Source organism: Penicillium expansum, assembly GCF_000769745.1.
Source record: "Penicillium expansum strain MD-8 chromosome Unknown contig190, whole genome shotgun sequence".
NCBI classification, from domain to species: domain Eukaryota; kingdom Fungi; phylum Ascomycota; class Eurotiomycetes; order Eurotiales; family Aspergillaceae; genus Penicillium; species Penicillium expansum.
In genome coordinates, this window is record NW_015971406.1 from 154,077 (window position 1) to 173,773 (window position 19,697).

The following is a 19,697-nucleotide window of genomic DNA, read 5'->3' on the forward strand; positions in this document are numbered from 1 at the left end:
CAGATAGGGTGTCTACCAGGTGGGTCAGTGGCAGATGCATTTGTTTTTTCGAAATAAACTCGTAGACTGTTGTAGATACATGTAGTTATGTATCATTCAGACACAAGTAATATTAACAATAACACTACGAAGTAAGCTAGTGCGCTCTACGAGCAAGTTTGGTAAGAGTATAAGATATGAAAAGTAGGGACTTGATATAATAGGGCCCGGTGAATTTTTCATGTGATCTGATAATGGATTTTTTGGCCACTTTTTATTGAGTGCTAAGAGACTAAGTTCTTCGACTGCAATGGAAAAGGGCAACAAAAGATCAAGATCGAACCGGCAAAGGATAAGTAGGGGTATTCGTAGAGTACGGCTAAGCCAGTGAGAAACAACATGAGGATGGGGTCCAGCCGTTGAAGGCGTCGGAAGGAAAAAAGAGGGAAATAAAAAAGCGAAAAAAGGTCGTGCTTTTGATATCAAGATGAAGGGAAAAAAACAACGCCAACCATGTCCACAGTCCTCTTAGCATTACCCAAGCGCCGCGCTGAAGCCAAAACCCAAAACAAAACATTAAGAGGGTCGATAAGATGCGAAAGCAAATACCGCGTTGGCGGTTGAAAGATTTCTTTAATATGGGGAGAACCTAGCACGTCGCCTCTGTGTAGTTCTTCTCACTGGACCGACAGGCTGGTCTTCGTCGGAATCATCGAGGGTGATCGCATTGTGGGCAGTGGTCCCATTGTGGATAGAACGGCGCGCAGTTGATCTAGCAGGCCTAACAGGCGGCGAAGATTCCTCTTCCTCGGATGAGTCAGGAATTGATTCAGGTGGAGGCCTCGCGGTAAGCCATGGAGCATTGCTGGGGGCTTGGAACCAGGGGGACTGCTGTGGATATTGTAGACGAGCTTGACGAGGCGGTGCCGTCTGGATTGCGTCTTCGTCAGATTCTTCCGAATCTTCCGAATCTTCCTCGACCATCTCTCTATCGTCCGATTCCCCTGAGACTTCCTCTTCGTCCTCTTCCTCAGAAGCCTCGTCGTCAAAGTAAGGTGTGGTGTTTCTGTAATTAAGCCCAGTCGGTATGGGATGGTGGCCACCCTCAACATCATCTACAACGGTACCGGTGGAACGGTCTGATTCAGATTCATACATATCGCCACTCCCGAGGCGATGGGCATCACTTTCAATGAAGGAACTTGTGGGCGGGTGGTCGTTTTCAGCATCGATGAATGAGTCTGACTCGTCATACTCATTCTCCTCTTCGCCTTCTTCCTCTTCCTCTTCTTCGTCGTATTCAGTCCCATTGGTGTTACCTGAAACGAAATAGTTGCCATGACCCATTGGGACCGGCGGTGCCAATGGGATCATGCCAGGTCCATCCATCAAGTTTTCAAGGCGATCGAAAAGCTGCCGGCCAGCACCTGAGGGCCAGTTAGGGCGTCCAGGGAAGGTAGGCCCGTAATAGTGAAGCGCAAAGTTTCCCCAAACACCATCATGGTCGTCGATGTCGTCGAAGTGGTCAGATCCCCCTAGCTCGCCCTCGCCCTCGCCCTCTTCCTCTTCCTCATCCATATCATCATCCAGCGAGTCTAGGTCAGTCTCACTGAAGTCGGCTGAGTCACTGTCATCCGTCTCCTCAGAACCCGGCCGGTATCGATAGCCGCATCCTGCGCAATTGTCTCCTTCTAATTCCCACGAGCAGAGCGGACATCGAACGACTCCGTCCTCAGTGTCAACGAAAGGTTTGGGTGGGGGAGCTTTGGGCTTGAAAAGACCCCCGAATAGACCTCCTTCGGTTGGATGATTATTGGCCTTATCTTGGTCTAGTCTTTCTGCTTCGTCCCTTTGGTTCTTTGTATGCTCTGTGGTCGTTTCTCCCTTGTCTAAAAGCTCAGCTCGACCTGTGAACATCTGCACAACAGCCCGAACCTGGAACATGAGAGATTTGTCAGATACAATGAAATAAATTAAAAATTGGATTCTTAGAGCTCACCAAATAAGCTGGTGCTGGTTGGGTTTTGACGGGTGCTCGGCAATCCGGGCATGTTCGCTTTGATCTTCCACCAGCAAACCATGATGATAGACACTTTATGAAGTATTCCGGTCAGCTAATAGCATCAACGAGATAGTGAAATATAATGAAACTCACTGAGTAGCAGAAAGTGTGCCCGCAGGCGATAGTAAACGGTTCGTAAAGAGGACGGATGCATATACCACACTGTATTAGAGTGCGAATATCATCGACATGGCCTTGGAGGGTGTTGACCAGCTGTATAACGCGCGTTAGTCCACAGTTTTCAGTCACTTCAATCAGATGCGGGAATTGACTTACCCCCGATGCCTCGGCCCCAGAACCACTTCTAGCTGTCATTCTGACCTTCTGGGGCTCTTCAAGAGCTGTTATTTCCACCCTAGGGGTGTGGCCCATCAGCGGGGTGCGTGTGAGGCTTCTTGAGGCGAATGCGCGAGTGTCGACAGGATGCGGTGGGGGTCCCGGAAAGTAAAAATTTCGCGAAGTGGCAAGGTGTAATCAACAAGTTTTCGCAGAAACAAACGCTAAGAAGTCGAAGAACGCTGCGAGAGATAGCGTGACGGTCTGAGATTGAGAGAAAGGCTCGAGGAAGAGCAACAATATGGCCCAGATTCTTTAAGTGAGAGGGCAGATGTTTTGGTGGCCTCAGGCAAGAAATCACATAATCATGAGGAAGGGGCCCCAAGGAGCTTCGACCTGGCAACTTTGGAAGTGACTCGTCACTTTCTTTTATCGATGGTCTTCATATGACAGTCACTAATTTTGGACTTGTCGAACTTTCTCAAAGGTTTTGTGAAAATAATCTGCATGTCAAGTGCAACTGTACACCTCTTACAGGTGAAGGGACTTTTCTATATGAATGAAGCCTTCGCAGACCCTTATAACACAAAGAAGTCGCCCGTTTTTGACTTCGCTTTATCTTTGGTTCCTAGGACAAGACCATGTGAGCCAATGACTTGTATCTTTCTTCAACATTATAGCCGATCAAAGTAAATTCGACCTCACTTGCGCATCTAGATCTTGCATCAACTGGTTCACTAACAGATCATCAAAGACCCTATGCAGCACGATTCAAGAGCCTTCAAAGCCTGTGATTGAACTTGAGGGAGTTTATGTCTCTAGGGTCTGATTAACTTGGAGAAAATACTCATTTAATTCCAATATCCGAGCAACTGCCTTTATTTCTCAATATCTTCTTTAGTGAAAACCAAACAACTTCAATTTCCCATATAACGAAACAAAAACGTCAAATCGTGACCCAAGGACCCCAAGAAAAGACCCGCAAGAATGAAAGCAGCAATCAAATCGTTCAAAATCAATGATCATCTCATCATAAGCTCGTCAGAGCCATATGGCCAGAGCAGGCCAAGTATTTGTAGCTTCCCTGGTACTAAGCTTTACTTTTTAGCAGTGTGGAGCTGTTTCTTGTTCCATTGCTGTTTTAGTTCGTCCGAGCGAAGGTGATTGCCATCGGACATGCCCTTCTGGACTTTGTCATCTTCAACAATCTCCTTATCCATATGCTCCAAAAAATCGATCTGTTCGCGAATGAACAGCTTGAGACTGGCCGTATCAAATTGACGCCTTGCTCTTTTCTGGTCCCGCATGAACCGATTGGCATCACGGAATCGATCCTGAAGCATCTCGAAGCGATACTCCGCAAATTGATGATACAAGTCACCGAGTATTGAGACGGGACGAACCGTTGTGAGAACACTATCATCCTTTATGGATGACGATCGGGGACGGAAAGATGTTACCATTGTGATCCGCTCTGTCATACCCAGTGCCCGAAGCGCTTTATGCTCGATATACCGACCTTGCAGAATCACGGCCGAGCCCTATCCACCTTTGTAAGCTTGGAGTGTTCCAAAGTTGGTAATATGACGGATAAAATGTCTACCATTTGCGGCCCGCGGACCTTCACCACCTCACCGTTTCCATTTCTGAGAGCGGTCTCGCCACCGATCATGTTGGTACAATCGGACAGCATAGTCACGCAAACAAACGGGTAACTATCAGTGTGCCAGTCCACGATAGGACTTTCATCTTCTTGCAACTCCCCTCTGGCCTTGCGCTCTTTATTCTCTGCCGCAGCAGCAAGATCCCTCGATTTATCTTCCTCGCTGCTCACGGAAAAATTGATGTGGCCAATCTCAAAATCCATGGCAGGGACAAGATCAACGCCAGCGATACTTGAGACAATCTCTAGAGTCTCGGGACTTTTCCATGCATCATAAATGAACGGTGCACAGCTTTTAAAAGGGTCAGCACCTTATCCCATAAATGGGTCAATATGCTAGACTCACTCCGCTGCATATCCTCTCAGTTGACATTGGGCCAGGTCACTCGAATATTCGTACTTTTTTCGCACCTCCGGGTTCAAAATCTCCTTTCTCATTTGCTGGACAGCTTCGGCAGAGAACAGTGAGAACGGTTCCGATACACCGATAGGGGAAACCCCTTTGCTACCAGAGAAGCCCAGCTCTTCCATCGTGTACAGTTTCGAGGGTGGGGTGAACTCCAGATGTTTCGACGCATCAAATGTGACAAATTCTGGCATTGAGGCAACTTTCTTCGACGGGAAACCCTCTTTGTTACTGGCCAGCAATGGCCGCTTGCCGATTTGGAACCATGCTGCCGACGAAGGTATCGGGGCGGAAGTCAATGTTTCCACGGTCGCCATCTTGATGCTAGATCATGAGCTTCATGGCTTTCTCTCATAACTTCTATCCCGAAAGAGACAATACTCCATGACAATCAATTATATGTTTGCCAAAAGGAGCATTACCTTCGTTTCGGGGTGGGATAAAACCGAACATACATTTGCTATCTCTGGTTCAAGACCTCAAAGTTGCCGGACTCTGATATTGGGGAAAGTAATAATTGGAGAGTATCTATGTTATTTTAAGGTGTGTAATATGGAATATTGGAATATAAGTGAGCATGTCAAACTATTCAGAACAGCAGAGGCAAAGACGAATTTATACCTTCGATCAGGTCTTCATCGCCCAATCGAATCTCGACCTCTTGCTAGCAATGACAATACGACAAAGATATTAAGCTTCGTTCAATACGAGCACCATCCGTGACTTCATCAACTTTTGTGCATAACCGACCATCTAGCGAGCCAGATAAGCAGGGGACAGGCCTCATGTTCTATGCATGCAAGATTACCATCGATGATTATGGAAATTGTTCCCAATTTCGGTTTAGCATGACTCATAGATCAATGCTCCACCCACATCTCGAAGCAACAGGGTATGCCACCGGGGACTTGAACCTCATTGGCTTCCATTGCCACAAAATCACTCCCCATAGGGCTCCATGGGAGTTCTTAAGATCAAACGGGCGTGGGGGATAAATACAAAACACCACCTAGGGTGTTACCGATACAATACTAGCATTGATGCTCCGGTATGCTATCGAGTGGAAATTTTGACTCGTTTTGGATATAGACTAGTGTAACCATTTCAATAGGGTTGCTTATCACAGGGATTTTCGTCGCTATCTCTGTGGTGTTGATAGCGGCCTCGGTGCCGTTCTTCCATAGATCCTTGGAAGAACTGTTGACGCCCATGTTTCTATCTTTGTTCTCTCTCTCCGTGTTGTTTCGGTTGAAGATATTCGAGTCGATCCTCCAGTCTCATGCCAAGTCTATTTTCTCGCTCGAATCAATACTTCCGGTGTTTACGACCTTTCTGAAGTATGGAAGTATCTCATCTCTTCAGAGTCCCGCGACGAACTGTCCATCGACGCCTCTTCTAGTGACATGTGATGCTTATACAAAGACAAGGATTGATCCTAATCAAGGTTGGATAGTGGGGGTATTTGGGGGAGGGTAAACGGGTAAGTGGAACAATGATTAATAACAGGGCTGGGCACGTGGTCCTTGGGCTAATCCCGTGGCATTTTCAGTATGCTATATGCGTCTCAGTCTTTCAATATGGGCTACCACTTGAGTTTGCTTTTTTTTAACAAAGTACTTTTCCAGTATCTACTTTGCATTCACTGCTCATATTAGCGCCGGTGTCATTTGTAGACAGACCTCGGTCTTAACAGCTTACATATTGCTCAAAGATTGCGGCCACTATTGAATTTGTTGACAAGGCTGGAATTTAATCGGCGACGAGATGAGAGCTCGGCTCTATCGATGGACTGTCTCTACATGTTTCTGCAGAGTAATCTCACATCTCTTGGTATTGTACTGGAGCAAAAAGATACATACCGCAAAGCACCTCTACATTTTTTACTACGTTATCATTCATATGCTGTAGGTAGTGCTCACAAATATATATAGACGGATTAGAACTTTGCACTTTGAAATGGAACCTTAACCTAAATATTTTAGTGGGTCAAATTAGACAAAACTAAATATTATGCATATGTAGATATTTCCTTTTAGAATTATATGGAATTGAAATCAGTAGATAAATACATGGTGTTATGCGGACCTCGGGACTTATGGTTGGGGTATTGGCGGATCTCCGCGCCAAGACTGCGGATCCCCAATTCTTCCTGCGTCCAACACTAACTTCTGCTCCAATCAACCTCCACCTCCAATCTGATTTTCGAGCAACGCTTTGGCTTTCTATTTTATTTGATTAATTCAATTTCATTATCCCATCCAAACACAGGAGATATACAAACTCACTGCGACAATGGCGGCCGAGTCAACGTCAACCCAAGGAGACTCCCACGACAAAACGTGGGAGAAAGCGGAGAGGAAGTTCACACAGTATGTTCCAATGGTTCTTTGGTCCACCTCTTTTTTGTTTATCCCTTTTCAAAATGTAATATGGCGTTTCTGAAGTTACCTATGATCGTGGGCGCGGTCCGTAGATGGACTATGGGGTCTTGAGAGGCTAGCCCGGTAGTTGCATATTCATTGGCCTGAATGCGTGTGGCGATTATCCATACTGATAGCTAACTTGTGATTTTAGTAAACATGCTAGCGAGTACTACGACCCATGCCAAGACTTTGCGGATCGGAGTCTCAAGTGTATGAAACGGAATGCCTTCGAGCGCGAAATGTGCCACGATTATTTTCAGTATGTCAGAACTTCATGTGATTTGATCAATACTTTGACTTGCCCTCCATGCGATGGATGTATCTGGATTTTGATCCACTTCTGGCTAGCTCGCATGATATTGTCATGTTTATCATACGTCTGAGCTTTTTTACTGACTGATTACTTTGTCTAGAGCTTATCGTGATTGCAAAAAGAACTGGGTAAGTTGAATACAGATCTTCATCATTACCGCCTCAATCTCTTGTCTCTTGCAGTTTTTTTTATTCTACCTTCGAGATCCATTCCATCGACTTTGATTATCGATGGACGTCGGGGTATATTCGGTCGCTAACAAGGCACAGCTCACCCAGAAGAAAGTTTCTTTGACGCCTCAGCCCAAATGAGACATCCTCTATCATACCGGATTATGCTTACTGAGAAGATCGACCAATCTCCTTGCTGGCAAGATCCCTCACATCCGCAAAGTAGTTTTGCATGTCAATACGGAAGGTGTGCTCTTTTATCAGTCCAATAATCTGAAGCCTCCCAAAGCCAATATCCTAGCTTTTTTTTGTCGTGAACAGCTATGTGATTCGAACTACTGTTGCGCATCGCGATCTTGCGAGTCTGGTAAAAAATGCTATTTCTGGCAAGTCGAAACGTTTCATGGTCCGGCGCTGACCTGCGAGATAAGCAGCTTTCTCTTTTTGGGGGTTTTTTTCCTGCGGCCTGACTTCTATTGGCGCATCGCACTATCTTTCGAATAATTTCAAGCTTGTACATTAACATTTTCATAACCTTGGGGTCTTATCTACCTTGGCCAGACGTAGAGCTTCTGAGATTCATATTTAGCTTAACACAACCTTCGGGATACAAATGAAAAATAAACAATCAAAGTCTAAAAATACACATACGTTAGAGCTATTTAAGGTTGGAAGCAGTAGGTAGCCTCCCGAGGTCGGGGTGGATGTCTCGAGATTTTGATATGGGTTAATTTCATTGTTTTCAAGTGCGACCTCGTATCCTAATTACTACATAGGGGCTATACTGTATATAAAAATATAAAGCTCTGATTGAAACAGCTTGCTTTTATTTTATACATCTGTCATCCATGTCATTTCTATTTTTGAACAACATACATCGATGGTGCATACAACGCATACTTCAAATGTTGGTTTCTTGCCGGCAGTATGGTGCGGGGACCAACTGACCGCCTACCATTTGGTCTCCTTCCCCGCCAAATAAAAAAGTGACCGGAGTCGATCGTTCAACTTCAACTCAGATCATTGACCATTTTTAGCCCATGCTGTGCTTTGCACAGTGATCAGAATATTCTGCGAAAGACGCCGATTGAATAGTTTTCCCGCAAATTGAACAACACCTACACCATGAGCTCTAACAATGACGCGGTGTTTCTGCGTCGCAACAACCAAATCCAAGATGCCATTGACTCACAGAACATGAAACAGGCCTTACAGCTGCTCGAGAAGCGCATGAAGAAAGGCGAGAATACTCAGTTTTTGAAGGCGAGTGATCCATAGCATTGTTCATTCTGAGATCTACCATCGCCGCGACGCTGTCACAAGTACGGGACCAACTAACACGTGAGACCACAAGAAAATAGGCCTGGAAAGCGAATGTCCTCTTCAACCATGCGGATGAAACCCATAAAAAGAAAGGAATTGCAGAGACTATCGAGCTGTGCAATGCCGACCCACCAATCTCGGATTTAGACTCTCTCGACATACTCCATCGCACGCTGCGGAAGATGGATGACCATACCGAGCTTCGGAGTGCCATATGGGAACGAGCAGCTAAGGCAAAACCACAAGATCATGCTCTTCAGATGAGGTGGTTCACGTTCGGATATGAGGCTGGTGATTGGAAGTCAGCCCAGAAAGTGAGTGGGAAGAAGCACATGCTACACTGGCATCGTATCAAGGCCCAAGTTGCTAATGAGTGCCTTTGTTCTTACTACAGGCTGCAATGAGTCTTCAAAAGAACTTTCCTCGGGAGCGAAAGTACTATTTCTGGGCTATTTTCCTCTGTTATCTCGTTTCAGATGACGTGGCTAGCTCGGACATGGACCGCAAGTTGTTTGGGACACTTGCCTATCGCTTTGCTCAGAAGGCAGTAGCCGATGTCCCCTCTAACCCGGTATGTGCTTTTTCTCCAAAGACTACATACTCACTGGAAGTGAAGATTGGATATAAGATTTGGACATAAATGACTGACTGGACATGATTTATGACCTACTACAGACTGAATTGCTAAGCCCTCCGAGAGCCATACAAACCGCCGAGGAACTTCTCTTGGTTATTCGAATTCTCGAATCGCAGGATCGCTGGGCAGAGGTTGTGCAGGTTCTCAATAGCGAGAATGCTGGTCTCAGCTCTCGGATTGTTAATAACGACAGAACCTTCATGTCAAGCAAAGTCACTAGCTTGGGGGCAGCTGGACTCTGGGAAGAAGGGCACTCATACGCCAAAAGCCTGCTCACCGTGTCTGAAGACGAAGCAGAGCGCAGCACTCTACATGAGCGCGATGATTGGAAATACTGGAACTTGCTCATTGCAGCCGTGCGTCATCTTGACAACATTCCAGGGTATGTATTGCAATATTTTACTTCTGCACCATTAAACCCTCAGCTAACAATGATTGCTTGCTTCGTAGGCTACTTTCCGACACGCAGCAGCATATCGAGAAGTTCATCGAATTCAGCCCAAAGTCCCGCAATGCGCACATTGCTCTCATGGACATAGTCCTAACCGGGTTCAAACGGGGCGAGCGGACAGAGGACGATCTGGTTCTTGCGTGCCAAAGATACTTCGAGCAACACAAGCACAAACTCTATGCTTTTAAAGACTTACGAGGGGTCTTAGAGACCCGTGATGATACTTTGATTCACCGAGTATCTCAGCATTGCATGGACATTGTTGAAGGGAAACCCGTGAGTGCAAATCCTGCTAAACTCAGTCAATGCGAGCTAACCAACTTCCCAGGACGATGCCATTCCATTGATCAATGCGTACAAGCTGCAGTACTGTGACCGGATTTCAGGCAACAGCAATGCATCTAAATCCATTATTGAGACTCTTGTCCGCAATTGCCTTTACTTTTACGATGCATTCACACTTTTAGCAAAGACCCAAGACTCAAAGAATGAAAGCCAACCAGATACTGCTTCCGCGATGGAAAGTCGGCCCACGGATGACTTCTGCATCATTGCTGCAATGGCCCTTCTTCAACCCAGCCCAGCTGGCCAGGCATCTGAAAAAGTCAGCAACACTGCCCTGATTCGCGCCGCCGGGATTCTGGAACGCCTTCTAATAGATTCACCCCATAACTACGAGGCGATTCTTATGTTGATCCGCATTTATCTTCTTCTTGGCGCTGGCTCCATTGCCTTGAGGTGGTTTGGCAAGCTGTCCCTCAAGCAAATGCAGTATGAAAGTGTTGCTCATAACCTCTTCACCCGCTTTGCCACCATCCACCCTCATCCCGCGCCTTCCATTGAGGGTGCGGAGTACAAGGACTTTGATGCGCAAGTTGGATTCATCGCCGCTCTCGACTTTTATCGTAATGCAAACTTCACTATCAAGAACTCTTTGATAAAAGGGCTCGACGATGGGACTTATGTCAATCTAGATGACTCAATCGAGCTTCAAAAACGTATCAGGGACAGTGTCTGCCGGAGAATGTGGGCTCTGGACTTACGGCGGATGCAAAGAATCCGCAAAGGAAAACACTTGGCCCTCCATGAGGACATTGGTCAGTAATTCTCATACTCTCTTGTAATTCTGACATACTTGAATACTAATTACTCTATAGCCCAGGATACATCACCAGCTCAAGACCAGCGGAAGTATGATGGTTTTATGAACCTGGAACGTTGCGATAAATCTCCATTTGAGCACCGATTGCGCGCAGGCCCGATTCCTGGTGTAAGTTCATTTGCTTAAATGACACCGTGGCACCGACTAATATCAATATAGGAAAACTGGCTGGCATCCGCCCGGCTCACTGATCGACTTTTCAGTGTTCTTGAGAGCATTAGTAGTCAGAAGCCAGTCGTCTTGAAGCTAGAGCTGCCCCAAATCGACAAGATGTCGCTGTCCCAGACTGATGATGATCATACCGAGGCCGAAAGGGATGCCACCAAGATTCACGTAGAATTGCTGAAAGTGGCTTTGTTTATGGCTGGATCCAAGGCCCATACTTCTACCGAAATTGAGACTGCTCTTGGCGAGGTAGAGGATTGGTTGAAGGCCAAGAGAGAGGATCTAGCTCTGGAAGACACTAAGAAGTCTTCTCTTATCACGAGAACGACCATCGAGTTCACCTCAGGAATCCCTGGTGCACCAACATGGGAATATTTCCATGCCATATGGACCCTCGTGGAGACCCTCAAGGCTCTATGGAATATTTTCGATCTGGATTCTCGAAAGGCCATTAAAACTGCCAAACTCCCTGCCGAAAAAATGAAGCAACTGAACACTCTTGTTCGTGAAGTTTTCGAGGATGTCCGTTCGAACACCCGAAGTTTGAAACAGGGCCTTGCCGAATCAGCTACTCTCAGTACACTCATCGACATGGTCAAGCTAGGCGATGCAACCGATGAATACGAGAAGCCGCTTCAAGATGTTTTGGAGAAGGTGATGGATGAATCTGCACTCGAATTGTTCTGCGGAGAGCTGAGGGAGAGCTGGGAGGAGGCACTCGATGGAGTGCTGACTGCTAGGCTTTAGTGCCGAATTCCAAACATGCAAGGAATGAATCATGTGTCCATGAAAATACATAGTTAGAGTACATGTAAACCAAATCCATGACAGAATTGATGTTAGCAAGTCAGATGCAATCCATCCATCTAGTAAGAGGTCGATCTATAAAATGAGGGCAAATGACTATCACGTGCGAATGCCAAGACATATGAAACGTTGTGCCTGAGGTGTCAGTGACACACGCTAGTCCCAATTAATACAGCCCTAGCCCTAGTCACTCGCCTACCGCACCAACGCCAAGGCTCCATTTTGCGGTTCCAGGCAAAAGACCAGGCGATTTTCACACGGCTCCCTCACCTCCTCTTCGACAACCTCCGCCAACCCCTTCAGTCAACAACCGTCGAGATGGCCGAACGCTCCGGAATTGTGGTCGGACTCAACGCGGGCCGGGTACGTTTTCACTGTCTCTTTGCACCATGTTTTTCGGTCGTTTGAAGGTCTCCCAAGGTCTCTTCTTTCTCTTCGTTCGGTCTGTTGGTCTATTCAAGACCAGTCGGGTCAAGGTTTATCGCGGAAACACTGGGAATCATCACGGCAAGGAGGATTGCGATTGAATCGTCTTTTGGAAAAATCAAAGACTCGCTGGGGAAAATTTCGATATCACGGGAACACTTTTTTTTGGATTCGACTTTGGCACCGAAGCCAGCACTCGCCTTGCACGCAACCCTGATCAGACCACGCCATGAACTACCCAGACAGACAGACACGAAACGCGAATAGAAGAGAACACTGGGACCTGCGGCCGCTACATGAGACTTGGCGAAACAGACATACTGACTGGGCTCTGATATAGAAAACCACCGCCCTCAACACCCCCAAGACCCGCATCTCGCGCACCAAGGGCAAGTCTTCCCGCCGTACCGCTTTCGTCCGCGAAATCGCCCAGGAGGTCGTTGGTCTCGCTCCCTACGAGCGCCGCATCATTGAGTTGCTGCGCAACGCCCAGGACAAGCGTGCCCGCAAGCTCGCTAAGAAGCGCGTACGTCTACTCTCAATCCTTTTTCCGCTTTCGTCTGGTTGGCTCTGTTACTTGGATTATTTTGGATTTGGGTCGTTTTGGTCGAGGTCTTGCTGTATCGGAACGGTACTGCATGGGCTATGCATGTCAATTCTGCAGAACAAGATTCATTTCAATCTCTGCTTGGATGAGCCCATGCAATTACTGTTCTGTTTACTGGAGACTGAGATCATGACTAAGATCAAACAATTTCCACTGGGATCAGAGCTCGACCAGTCGATTCATCGAGTTAGCACTCTTACTAACTTCGTTTCTAGCTCGGTACTTTCGGCCGCGGCAAGGCCAAGGTTGAGTCCATGCAGAAGGTTATTGCTGAGTCTCGCCGCACCGCTGCCCACTAAATTCCTGTTTTTCTTTCGTTTTAACGACTCGACGCAAAAAAAGCGTGATTCTCGGATCGGAAAGGGGGTTTCGTGGCCATTGGGCGTGCATGAAGGGGAAGGCAAATATGGGATTCCTTCTCTGTCGTATGGAGTGAAACCATAATGAAAACAATTATTCAACCATTTCACGTTTGATATTTGCAATTGAGCCACTTTCTAAATGGAGGTTTACATCGTAGATGGAAATGTGTATGATTGCCGAAGTATATGGAGTGAGCTTTGACTTCATCCATGATATATGTGTGTCGACAGCATCTCAAATGCTATACATATACACCGTGCACTTGTTGTCAGGTCTAGCTTGCTTTTGTCATTGAGGCTATCTATAGAAATGAAATTTGAAAGGCATGTGGCTTAAGTCTATACGCACATCTTAGATTTTTAATGCGTCTTTAAAGGATACGTCACGTAGTCAAGTCATGATCATCAAGAGCAGCACATTTCGCTCACATGAACTATATGCATCTCGTTATCCCAATCTCATTTCTTACCCGGTAGCTTCAGCCACTTAGGAATACCGCCACTCTTCCGTGCCCCGCCGGGCTTATCGCCGCCCTGAGCGCTATTCGGACCCGGCTGTGAAGGAGCGGGCACATCTTCTTCCTTGAGCTCCGGCGGTTGCTCCACCTTGAGCTGTTGAGCCTGGCTCCGAAGCTCGGGGCGTAGAATCTCCGCTCGGCGTTCGTGAACAACCGAGGCAGCGTTATCGGACCAAGAGAAGTTGACAAGCACACGGCCAGCCAGCCCTAGGTCTTTAATCAGATGCTTCTTGTCTGATGGAGGTATGGCGTTTGTATGCTTGGATCGGGATACACCATGGACAGTGAGTGTGAAGTTCTCACTGGCAAACGGTGGAGCAAGACACCCGCGTGCGAATTCATACAACGACTGCCCTGTGTCCGAGGTGCCAAATTTGGCGACCACTTGGCTCTGATCTGGGAAACGGATCTTCACATTGACTTCGTGAATTGCTGCTCGCCTTGCCGCTTCTGCCTCTGCCTTGGCGGCGATCTCGGCATCCGTTGGCAACCGCTTTGGGCGAGAGGACTCGTTGAGTAACCGCTGGTGCAGTTTTGCGTGCTCGATAGAGGGTATGTAATCACTCTCATTGTAGTCTAATTTTGCCGACGAAGGAATGTCTTCCGAGGGAGGGGAGAAGACAGTAATTGTTCGGCCAGAGTCGGCTGTGGAAGTGGCTGGTTCGGAGATAGATGGGGGAGGGGCAACTTCGGCGGTGACGCTGGAAGGCTCTTGAGCAGGCTCTTTGCTTGTATTGTCACCGGGAACTGCTGTGGGCTCTGCACTCTTATCCTGTGTCGAAGGAACCTCATCCTCCGACTTGAAGAATTCGCCAATCTTGAGCATGGCTTCTTCAATAGGCTCCTCGGTCCGTCGGAAACTGAGTCGAATAAGAACATTGCCACTGTTGAAACCTAGCTGGGCTAGGGTCTTTTGTAGATCCGTAAAGCTTGATACTTCACGTTCCAAAATCTGAAGGACGGGGATCTCATAGTACAGTCGTCCGGCGACATCTCCGCCATCGGCAGAGGGCACTGCCCGTGAAGTGAGGTTCCGCACTGGGCCACTCCCTGCAACTCCCGCCTCGAACTTGCGCAGTACCATCCATAGTGTAGTCGTACTAGGGAACTTGTCAAGTATGCGGCCATTCGGGGCATCACGGGCCTCAGATTCGGGCAGCTGTAGGCCGACGGTTACGACTGACGGAGAGCGAGAGAGTTGAACAAGTTCAAGTTTTGCCCCAGAGATGAGACCAGAGAGACGGTAGGAAAGAGAAAGGTCTAACTGCTTGCGATTGTGTCTGTTGCATAGGAAAGTCCAGGTCAGTGTTGTCGTCGGAGAAAAGGAACACCAACTCACTTTAATGAATACTGGCTAGCATTATATCCAAGCTTCGAACATGCTTCTTGTAGGATATCGGTCAAATGTTTGGTGGGAGTGGTCTTGATTGTTGCCCGCCTGGCTGTCGCGTCGATCACCACAACGTGGGCACTCATTTTGTATGGAGAACACTAGAACACTAGCTCTGACAATACAATACAGAAGGTTCAATATCTCAATAAAGCGATATAATATGGACAAATCAAAGTAAAGAAGTAAAAAAGTGTGAAACTCGAATGCGGGGAGAAAGAGGGCGCAGAAAGTAGTCGAAGGTCGCATACGAAACAGGCAGCGGTGCGGGCGTCATCTGAGCTCTCGCGTACCTCAGAGCTTCCCCGTCATCAACTCACCTCCATCACCTCCCCCAACCCGCCCCCTTCTCAACCACATCTTCTCTTCTATTTTCTTGTGCTTTAGCTCTGGAATATCGCTGTTATATTGAATTGCATTGAAACACTGCAATAATGGTAAGAAAAATGCGCCCTTTGTCCCTATCGTCTACGAATCTCAGGACCTCAAAGCTGACCGACTTCTCCCATCACAGTCCAACCCCTTCGATATCAGTATGCCGGAACATTGTCCCTCGTGAATATCAAAACAATATACTAATCGTTCTGCAGATGGCGGTGCCTGTGTCGCCATGGTGGGCAAGGACTGCGTCGCCATCGCCTGTGACCTTCGCCTGGGCATGCAATCCCTGACCATCTCCAACAACTTCCCCAAGATCTTCAACTACGCTCCATCCACCTATCTCGGCCTGACTGGCCTCGCCACTGATGTCAACACCGTCTCCGATCTCTTCCGTTACAAGGTCAACATGTACCGGCTGCGCGAGGAGCGCGACATCGCACCGCAGACCCTCGCCAACCTAGTGAGCTCATCGCTGTATGAGAAGCGTTTCGGTCCTTACTTTGTCAGCCCTGTGCTGGCTGGTATCAACCCAACAACGGGGAAGCCGTTCATCTGCGGCTTTGACAGCATTGGTTGTATCGATTTCGCCAAGGACTTCATTGTCAGCGGAACAGCAAGCGACCAGCTCTTCGGTACTTGCGAGGGTCTGTGGGAGCCTGATCTGGTATGTATCATTGGTGTTATCATACATCCTATGCTCTGTCTAACACGCTTTGTCATCATAGGCACCCGAGGACCTCTTCGAGACAATCTCACAAGCGCTGCTTAGCGCCGTGGACAGAGATGCCCTCTCCGGTTGGGGTGCCCAGGTTTACATTATAGAGAAGGACAAGGTTACCCAGCGGTTATTGAAGGGACGACAGGATTAGATTTGGGGAAGTGGTTGTTTTGGGCTTTCCGTTGGTTTGAGGGCAAATCCCGGCGTCTACGGTCTTCACTGGATGATATGTGCCGTGTACGGTCAATCAATGACGGGATAGCACAAGAGCAACGTGAGAGCGGTTGATACCTGAGCCGAAGGGCAATTTTGTTCTTTGACTCCATGTTTCTCTTACTCCTATCACGATAATAAAAGGCCCCCGTTGTCACGTCACGGTAGTGTTCCAATTTGCATTATAAATCCAACGCATTAACTAGGGAAATAGACAAGGTCCGGTTTTCGAGAATCAGTGACCATCCCAATCTGTCGATTTGATTGACCTTTGCCTTTGTCCAGGCCTTGTAACTTACGGCACGCGGTCTAGCAAGCCTGCAAGGGAAGAGCTAGATGTCTGTCTTCCATTTTTTTGAGTTATGTTGGCAAAGGGTAGTTTTTTCTACACTGTTTCCTTATCCACGAGTCCAATTTCCGAAGAGGCCACTAAGCCAACGTATCGATATGAAAACAAGAACAACACTGAACACAAGTAGACCGAACTCAACAGACAAGATCACTCAAGAAATCGGGTCTTCTCTTATCTCAAAACAACCAACGCGTTGCTAAACGCCAAGTGATCAAAGGGGTCGATCCAGTGAGACCTTCAATAACCATTTCTGTTGGCTACAGCTCCGTAGGCTGGTCCATTATTGCTTAGGAACCTTTTGATATCAGACGCCAGCAACTCTGGGACTTCCCATGCCGCAAAATGACCACCGCGATCATACTCTGTTTCCTGCACAATATCCCCAATGGACCGACACCACGCCATAGGGCACATAATGATCTCCTCCGCGAACTGCGCCACTGCAAAGCGCACACACTGCGGTGCCCGAACCCCGAGAACTTGGTCAAGCGACATATAATTCAGGTCTTTCTTTTCCAGCAGATCCTCCTGAGATTCATCCTCCGAGATAGCCGCACTTCCACTACGCTTCGGCGCCGACGCCTCGTAGTAGATCCTCGTTGACGCCATGGGCCCAGCTGTGGAGAAGTAGTATACACTCACCCAGGTCAATATCTCCTCATCCGTCCAGGAGTAATTGTCGGACCAAGTGTGCATTTTGTCATAGATCCAAGCTAATAATCCGACGGGGCTATCGTGGAGCCCGTAGCCTAGAGTCTGTGGTCGAGTTTCTTGCTGTTTCATGTACGCATTGCCGCCGGTAAAATACCCTAATGTCCGGGCGATGTAGCCACGATCTTTTGCTGAGAATGGCACAGATAGAAGGGATTTGATGAACTGGTAGGGACTTCGCCATGGATAGGGTGGTGTAACGGGAATGAAGTTCAAATGGATGGCTTTGGTGTGTTGAGGGTAGTACTGAGACATGGTGCGGGCGATCATGCTGCCCCAGTCGCCCCCTTGAATCACTACTCTGGAATTAGTTGGTCTCTTTTGGTGGGCGCAGATAGTGCTTGCCGTATTCCTCGTAGCCTAGTGCCACCATCACTTTGTGTAGAGCTTCGGCGTATTGTGCCAGCCCGAATCCTCTCTAATTTGGTTGTTAGGATGCATTTGACTAGTGCTGATGCATAGTATTCAACAGACCTTCTTGACGCCCTGCGAGAATCCAAAATTGGGCAATGAAGGTGCCACGACATCGAATACTGGGCCATCCCCGTTACTCTTAGTGAGAAGGGGGATGAGCTTGGTGGCTTCGAGGAAGCTGCCAGGCCCTGGTACAATAACAAAGAATTAGCAGGCGCGATCAAGACATTGATACAGAAAGTCCTAGGGGAGAGATACACCCATGAATAAAAAGCAATGGAATTGCTTTTGAATTTCCGCTCGGATGATGCACGGTATGTATATTCAGTTCCTCGAAGCCCTCCACTCCTACTCGAACATTGACTTGCTTGAGTTGTTCATTCAGCTTCAGCTCTTGCGCACGCCAGTCAAACTGCTCGCGCCACACGGCGACGAGTCTTTTCATTTCAAGTAAAGGAACGCCCATATCCCACCCTGAAGCATCAAGCTCATCGGGGAAGGTGGTGTGCTCCAGCTTCTGGCGGAGCTGCTGGAGTTGCTCGTCCGGAACGGCGATATTGTATGGGGTAACTGATGTCATTGTTCTAGAACATGTCAATATCAGAGTTGATGAGGATTATTGGGATGGCAAGGTTGCTACATATACACCGGATTTTAGGCTGCGCGACATGGCTTTCCCTTACCGCTCTTTGCTCACTGAGTAACTATGACCTGATTATTTCATAAGCTCAAGGACTTGCCCAGGTGCTCAGTGAGCGTCACCTGAGCAAATTTGGAGAGCAGCTAAGTCAGCAGCTAAGTCAGCAGCTCACCTCGATAAAATGCACCACGCTAGGCCCAGCACTCTTGACTGTTGTCCCTTTACGAAAGGCTGGCGTTATCAATGTGGCGGTCGATCCTGGTTATTTCGCCTCCGGCTGAGAGGTAAATCGGTAGTGGGGCCATATTTATTGGGTTTACTATTCTGCGGCTATACCACTATTTAGCTTGCCGAACCTTGCCTCCACGATACCTTCTCTATATACAGCCTTGCTGCTTACCGCTTGCTCCTAGGAATACGACTTCAGCTCCAGTGATAGATATCCGTAAAAATATTCTAAACCTATCGTTTATACCTATTAGATGATCTAGCCGCTTATAACGAAATTTACAGCTCCTTATTTGCCTAATATATTCTCACTAGCAATTAGAAAATACCTTATTCTAGCTAAAGTATAATAGGAGTTCCTAGGAGGTCTTAGACCTTTCGTATCACTATAATAATTAGTGAGATGATATAGATCCTAGCTTGATTCCTCGGTCTAATTATACGCATTAAAACCCACTTTACTTGCATATAGTCTTTTTTATCATTTACCCGGACGCAAATAGTGTACTTCACCCGATTGAGCTAAACCAACAATAGCCCCTTCCACGCAAGTGAGCTTAATCCGCGAGGCCCGTTCTTCTCTATCAAATACCAGACATCGATATAGACCAATGGCTGTGAGATATAAGCCTTTCATGAACTTAGTCTATATGTTAGTTGTTTAGATGAGATTTATATTGCGCTCCGCAAAGCCCACAAAGCCCACAACCCAACCCAACCCAACCCGCAAATGGGCTGGGATTTGTGACCTCGGGCCTACCGGTGGGCTATTGGCCCGGGGTGAAAGCCCACTGGGCCTTGATGGGGGCCCATTAGGGCCCAAAAAACACCAAACAATACAAATATTCCGAAAAACGTGACTTTTTTAATTACTATATGTATAGACCATTAATAATGAAG

The 19,697-nt window shown here is 47.4% G+C and overlaps 8 protein-coding genes across 8 annotated transcripts; 3 read left to right on the forward strand and 5 right to left on the reverse strand.

The window, feature by feature from the left end:
- Window positions 1-612: 612 nt before the first annotated feature.
- On the reverse strand, window positions 613-2,413 carry PEX2_057030 (uncharacterized protein; the record flags this gene model as incomplete). The annotated part of the gene is made up of 3 exons (XM_016742977.1): window positions 613-1,914; window positions 2,135-2,254; window positions 2,318-2,413. 3 exons carry the CDS (start codon window positions 2,411-2,413, stop codon window positions 613-615), a joined length of 1,518 nt encoding a protein of 505 aa, XP_016595699.1.
- Window positions 2,414-3,414: 1,001 nt separating this feature from the next.
- On the reverse strand, window positions 3,415-4,703 carry PEX2_057040 (uncharacterized protein; the record flags this gene model as incomplete). The annotated part of the gene is made up of 3 exons (XM_016742978.1): window positions 3,415-3,858; window positions 3,921-4,272; window positions 4,327-4,703. 3 exons carry the CDS (start codon window positions 4,701-4,703, stop codon window positions 3,415-3,417), a joined length of 1,173 nt encoding a protein of 390 aa, XP_016595700.1.
- Window positions 4,704-6,678: 1,975 nt separating this feature from the next.
- PEX2_057050 (coiled-coil-helix-coiled-coil-helix domain-containing protein) lies at window positions 6,679-7,433 on the forward strand (the record flags this gene model as incomplete). Its single annotated transcript, XM_016742979.1, has 4 exons — window positions 6,679-6,755; window positions 6,961-7,068; window positions 7,223-7,250; window positions 7,392-7,433. The coding sequence occupies 4 exons, from the start codon at window positions 6,679-6,681 to the stop codon at window positions 7,431-7,433; spliced, it is 255 nt and encodes an 84-aa protein (XP_016595701.1).
- A 984-nt stretch (window positions 7,434-8,417) lies between these two features.
- PEX2_057060 (60S ribosomal eL36 domain-containing protein) lies at window positions 8,418-13,169 on the forward strand (the record flags this gene model as incomplete). The annotated part of the gene is made up of 11 exons (XM_016742980.1): window positions 8,418-8,559; window positions 8,763-8,929; window positions 9,010-9,186; window positions 9,291-9,634; window positions 9,703-9,979; window positions 10,032-10,800; window positions 10,861-10,973; window positions 11,025-11,756; window positions 12,072-12,200; window positions 12,604-12,789; window positions 13,086-13,169. The coding sequence occupies 11 exons, from the start codon at window positions 8,418-8,420 to the stop codon at window positions 13,167-13,169; spliced, it is 3,120 nt and encodes a 1,039-aa protein (XP_016595702.1).
- A 522-nt stretch (window positions 13,170-13,691) lies between these two features.
- On the reverse strand, window positions 13,692-15,226 carry PEX2_057070 (putative UBX domain protein; the record flags this gene model as incomplete). The annotated part of the gene is made up of 2 exons (XM_016742981.1): window positions 13,692-15,030; window positions 15,090-15,226. The coding sequence occupies 2 exons, from the start codon at window positions 15,224-15,226 to the stop codon at window positions 13,692-13,694; spliced, it is 1,476 nt and encodes a 491-aa protein (XP_016595703.1).
- A 348-nt stretch (window positions 15,227-15,574) lies between these two features.
- Window positions 15,575-16,390, forward strand: pup3 (proteasome core particle subunit beta 3; the record flags this gene model as incomplete). The annotated part of the gene is made up of 4 exons (XM_016742982.1): window positions 15,575-15,577; window positions 15,622-15,673; window positions 15,731-16,185; window positions 16,247-16,390. The coding sequence occupies 4 exons, from the start codon at window positions 15,575-15,577 to the stop codon at window positions 16,388-16,390; spliced, it is 654 nt and encodes a 217-aa protein (XP_016595704.1).
- Window positions 16,391-17,041: 651 nt separating this feature from the next.
- Window positions 17,042-17,770, reverse strand: PEX2_057090 (uncharacterized protein; the record flags this gene model as incomplete). Its single annotated transcript, XM_016742983.1, has 1 exon — window positions 17,042-17,770. The coding sequence occupies one exon, from the start codon at window positions 17,768-17,770 to the stop codon at window positions 17,042-17,044; it is 729 nt and encodes a 242-aa protein (XP_016595705.1).
- A 52-nt stretch (window positions 17,771-17,822) lies between these two features.
- On the reverse strand, window positions 17,823-18,509 carry PEX2_057100 (epoxide hydrolase family protein; the record flags this gene model as incomplete). The annotated part of the gene is made up of 3 exons (XM_016742984.1): window positions 17,823-17,933; window positions 17,990-18,117; window positions 18,188-18,509. 3 exons carry the CDS (start codon window positions 18,507-18,509, stop codon window positions 17,823-17,825), a joined length of 561 nt encoding a protein of 186 aa, XP_016595706.1.
- Window positions 18,510-19,697: the final 1,188 nt, after the last annotated feature.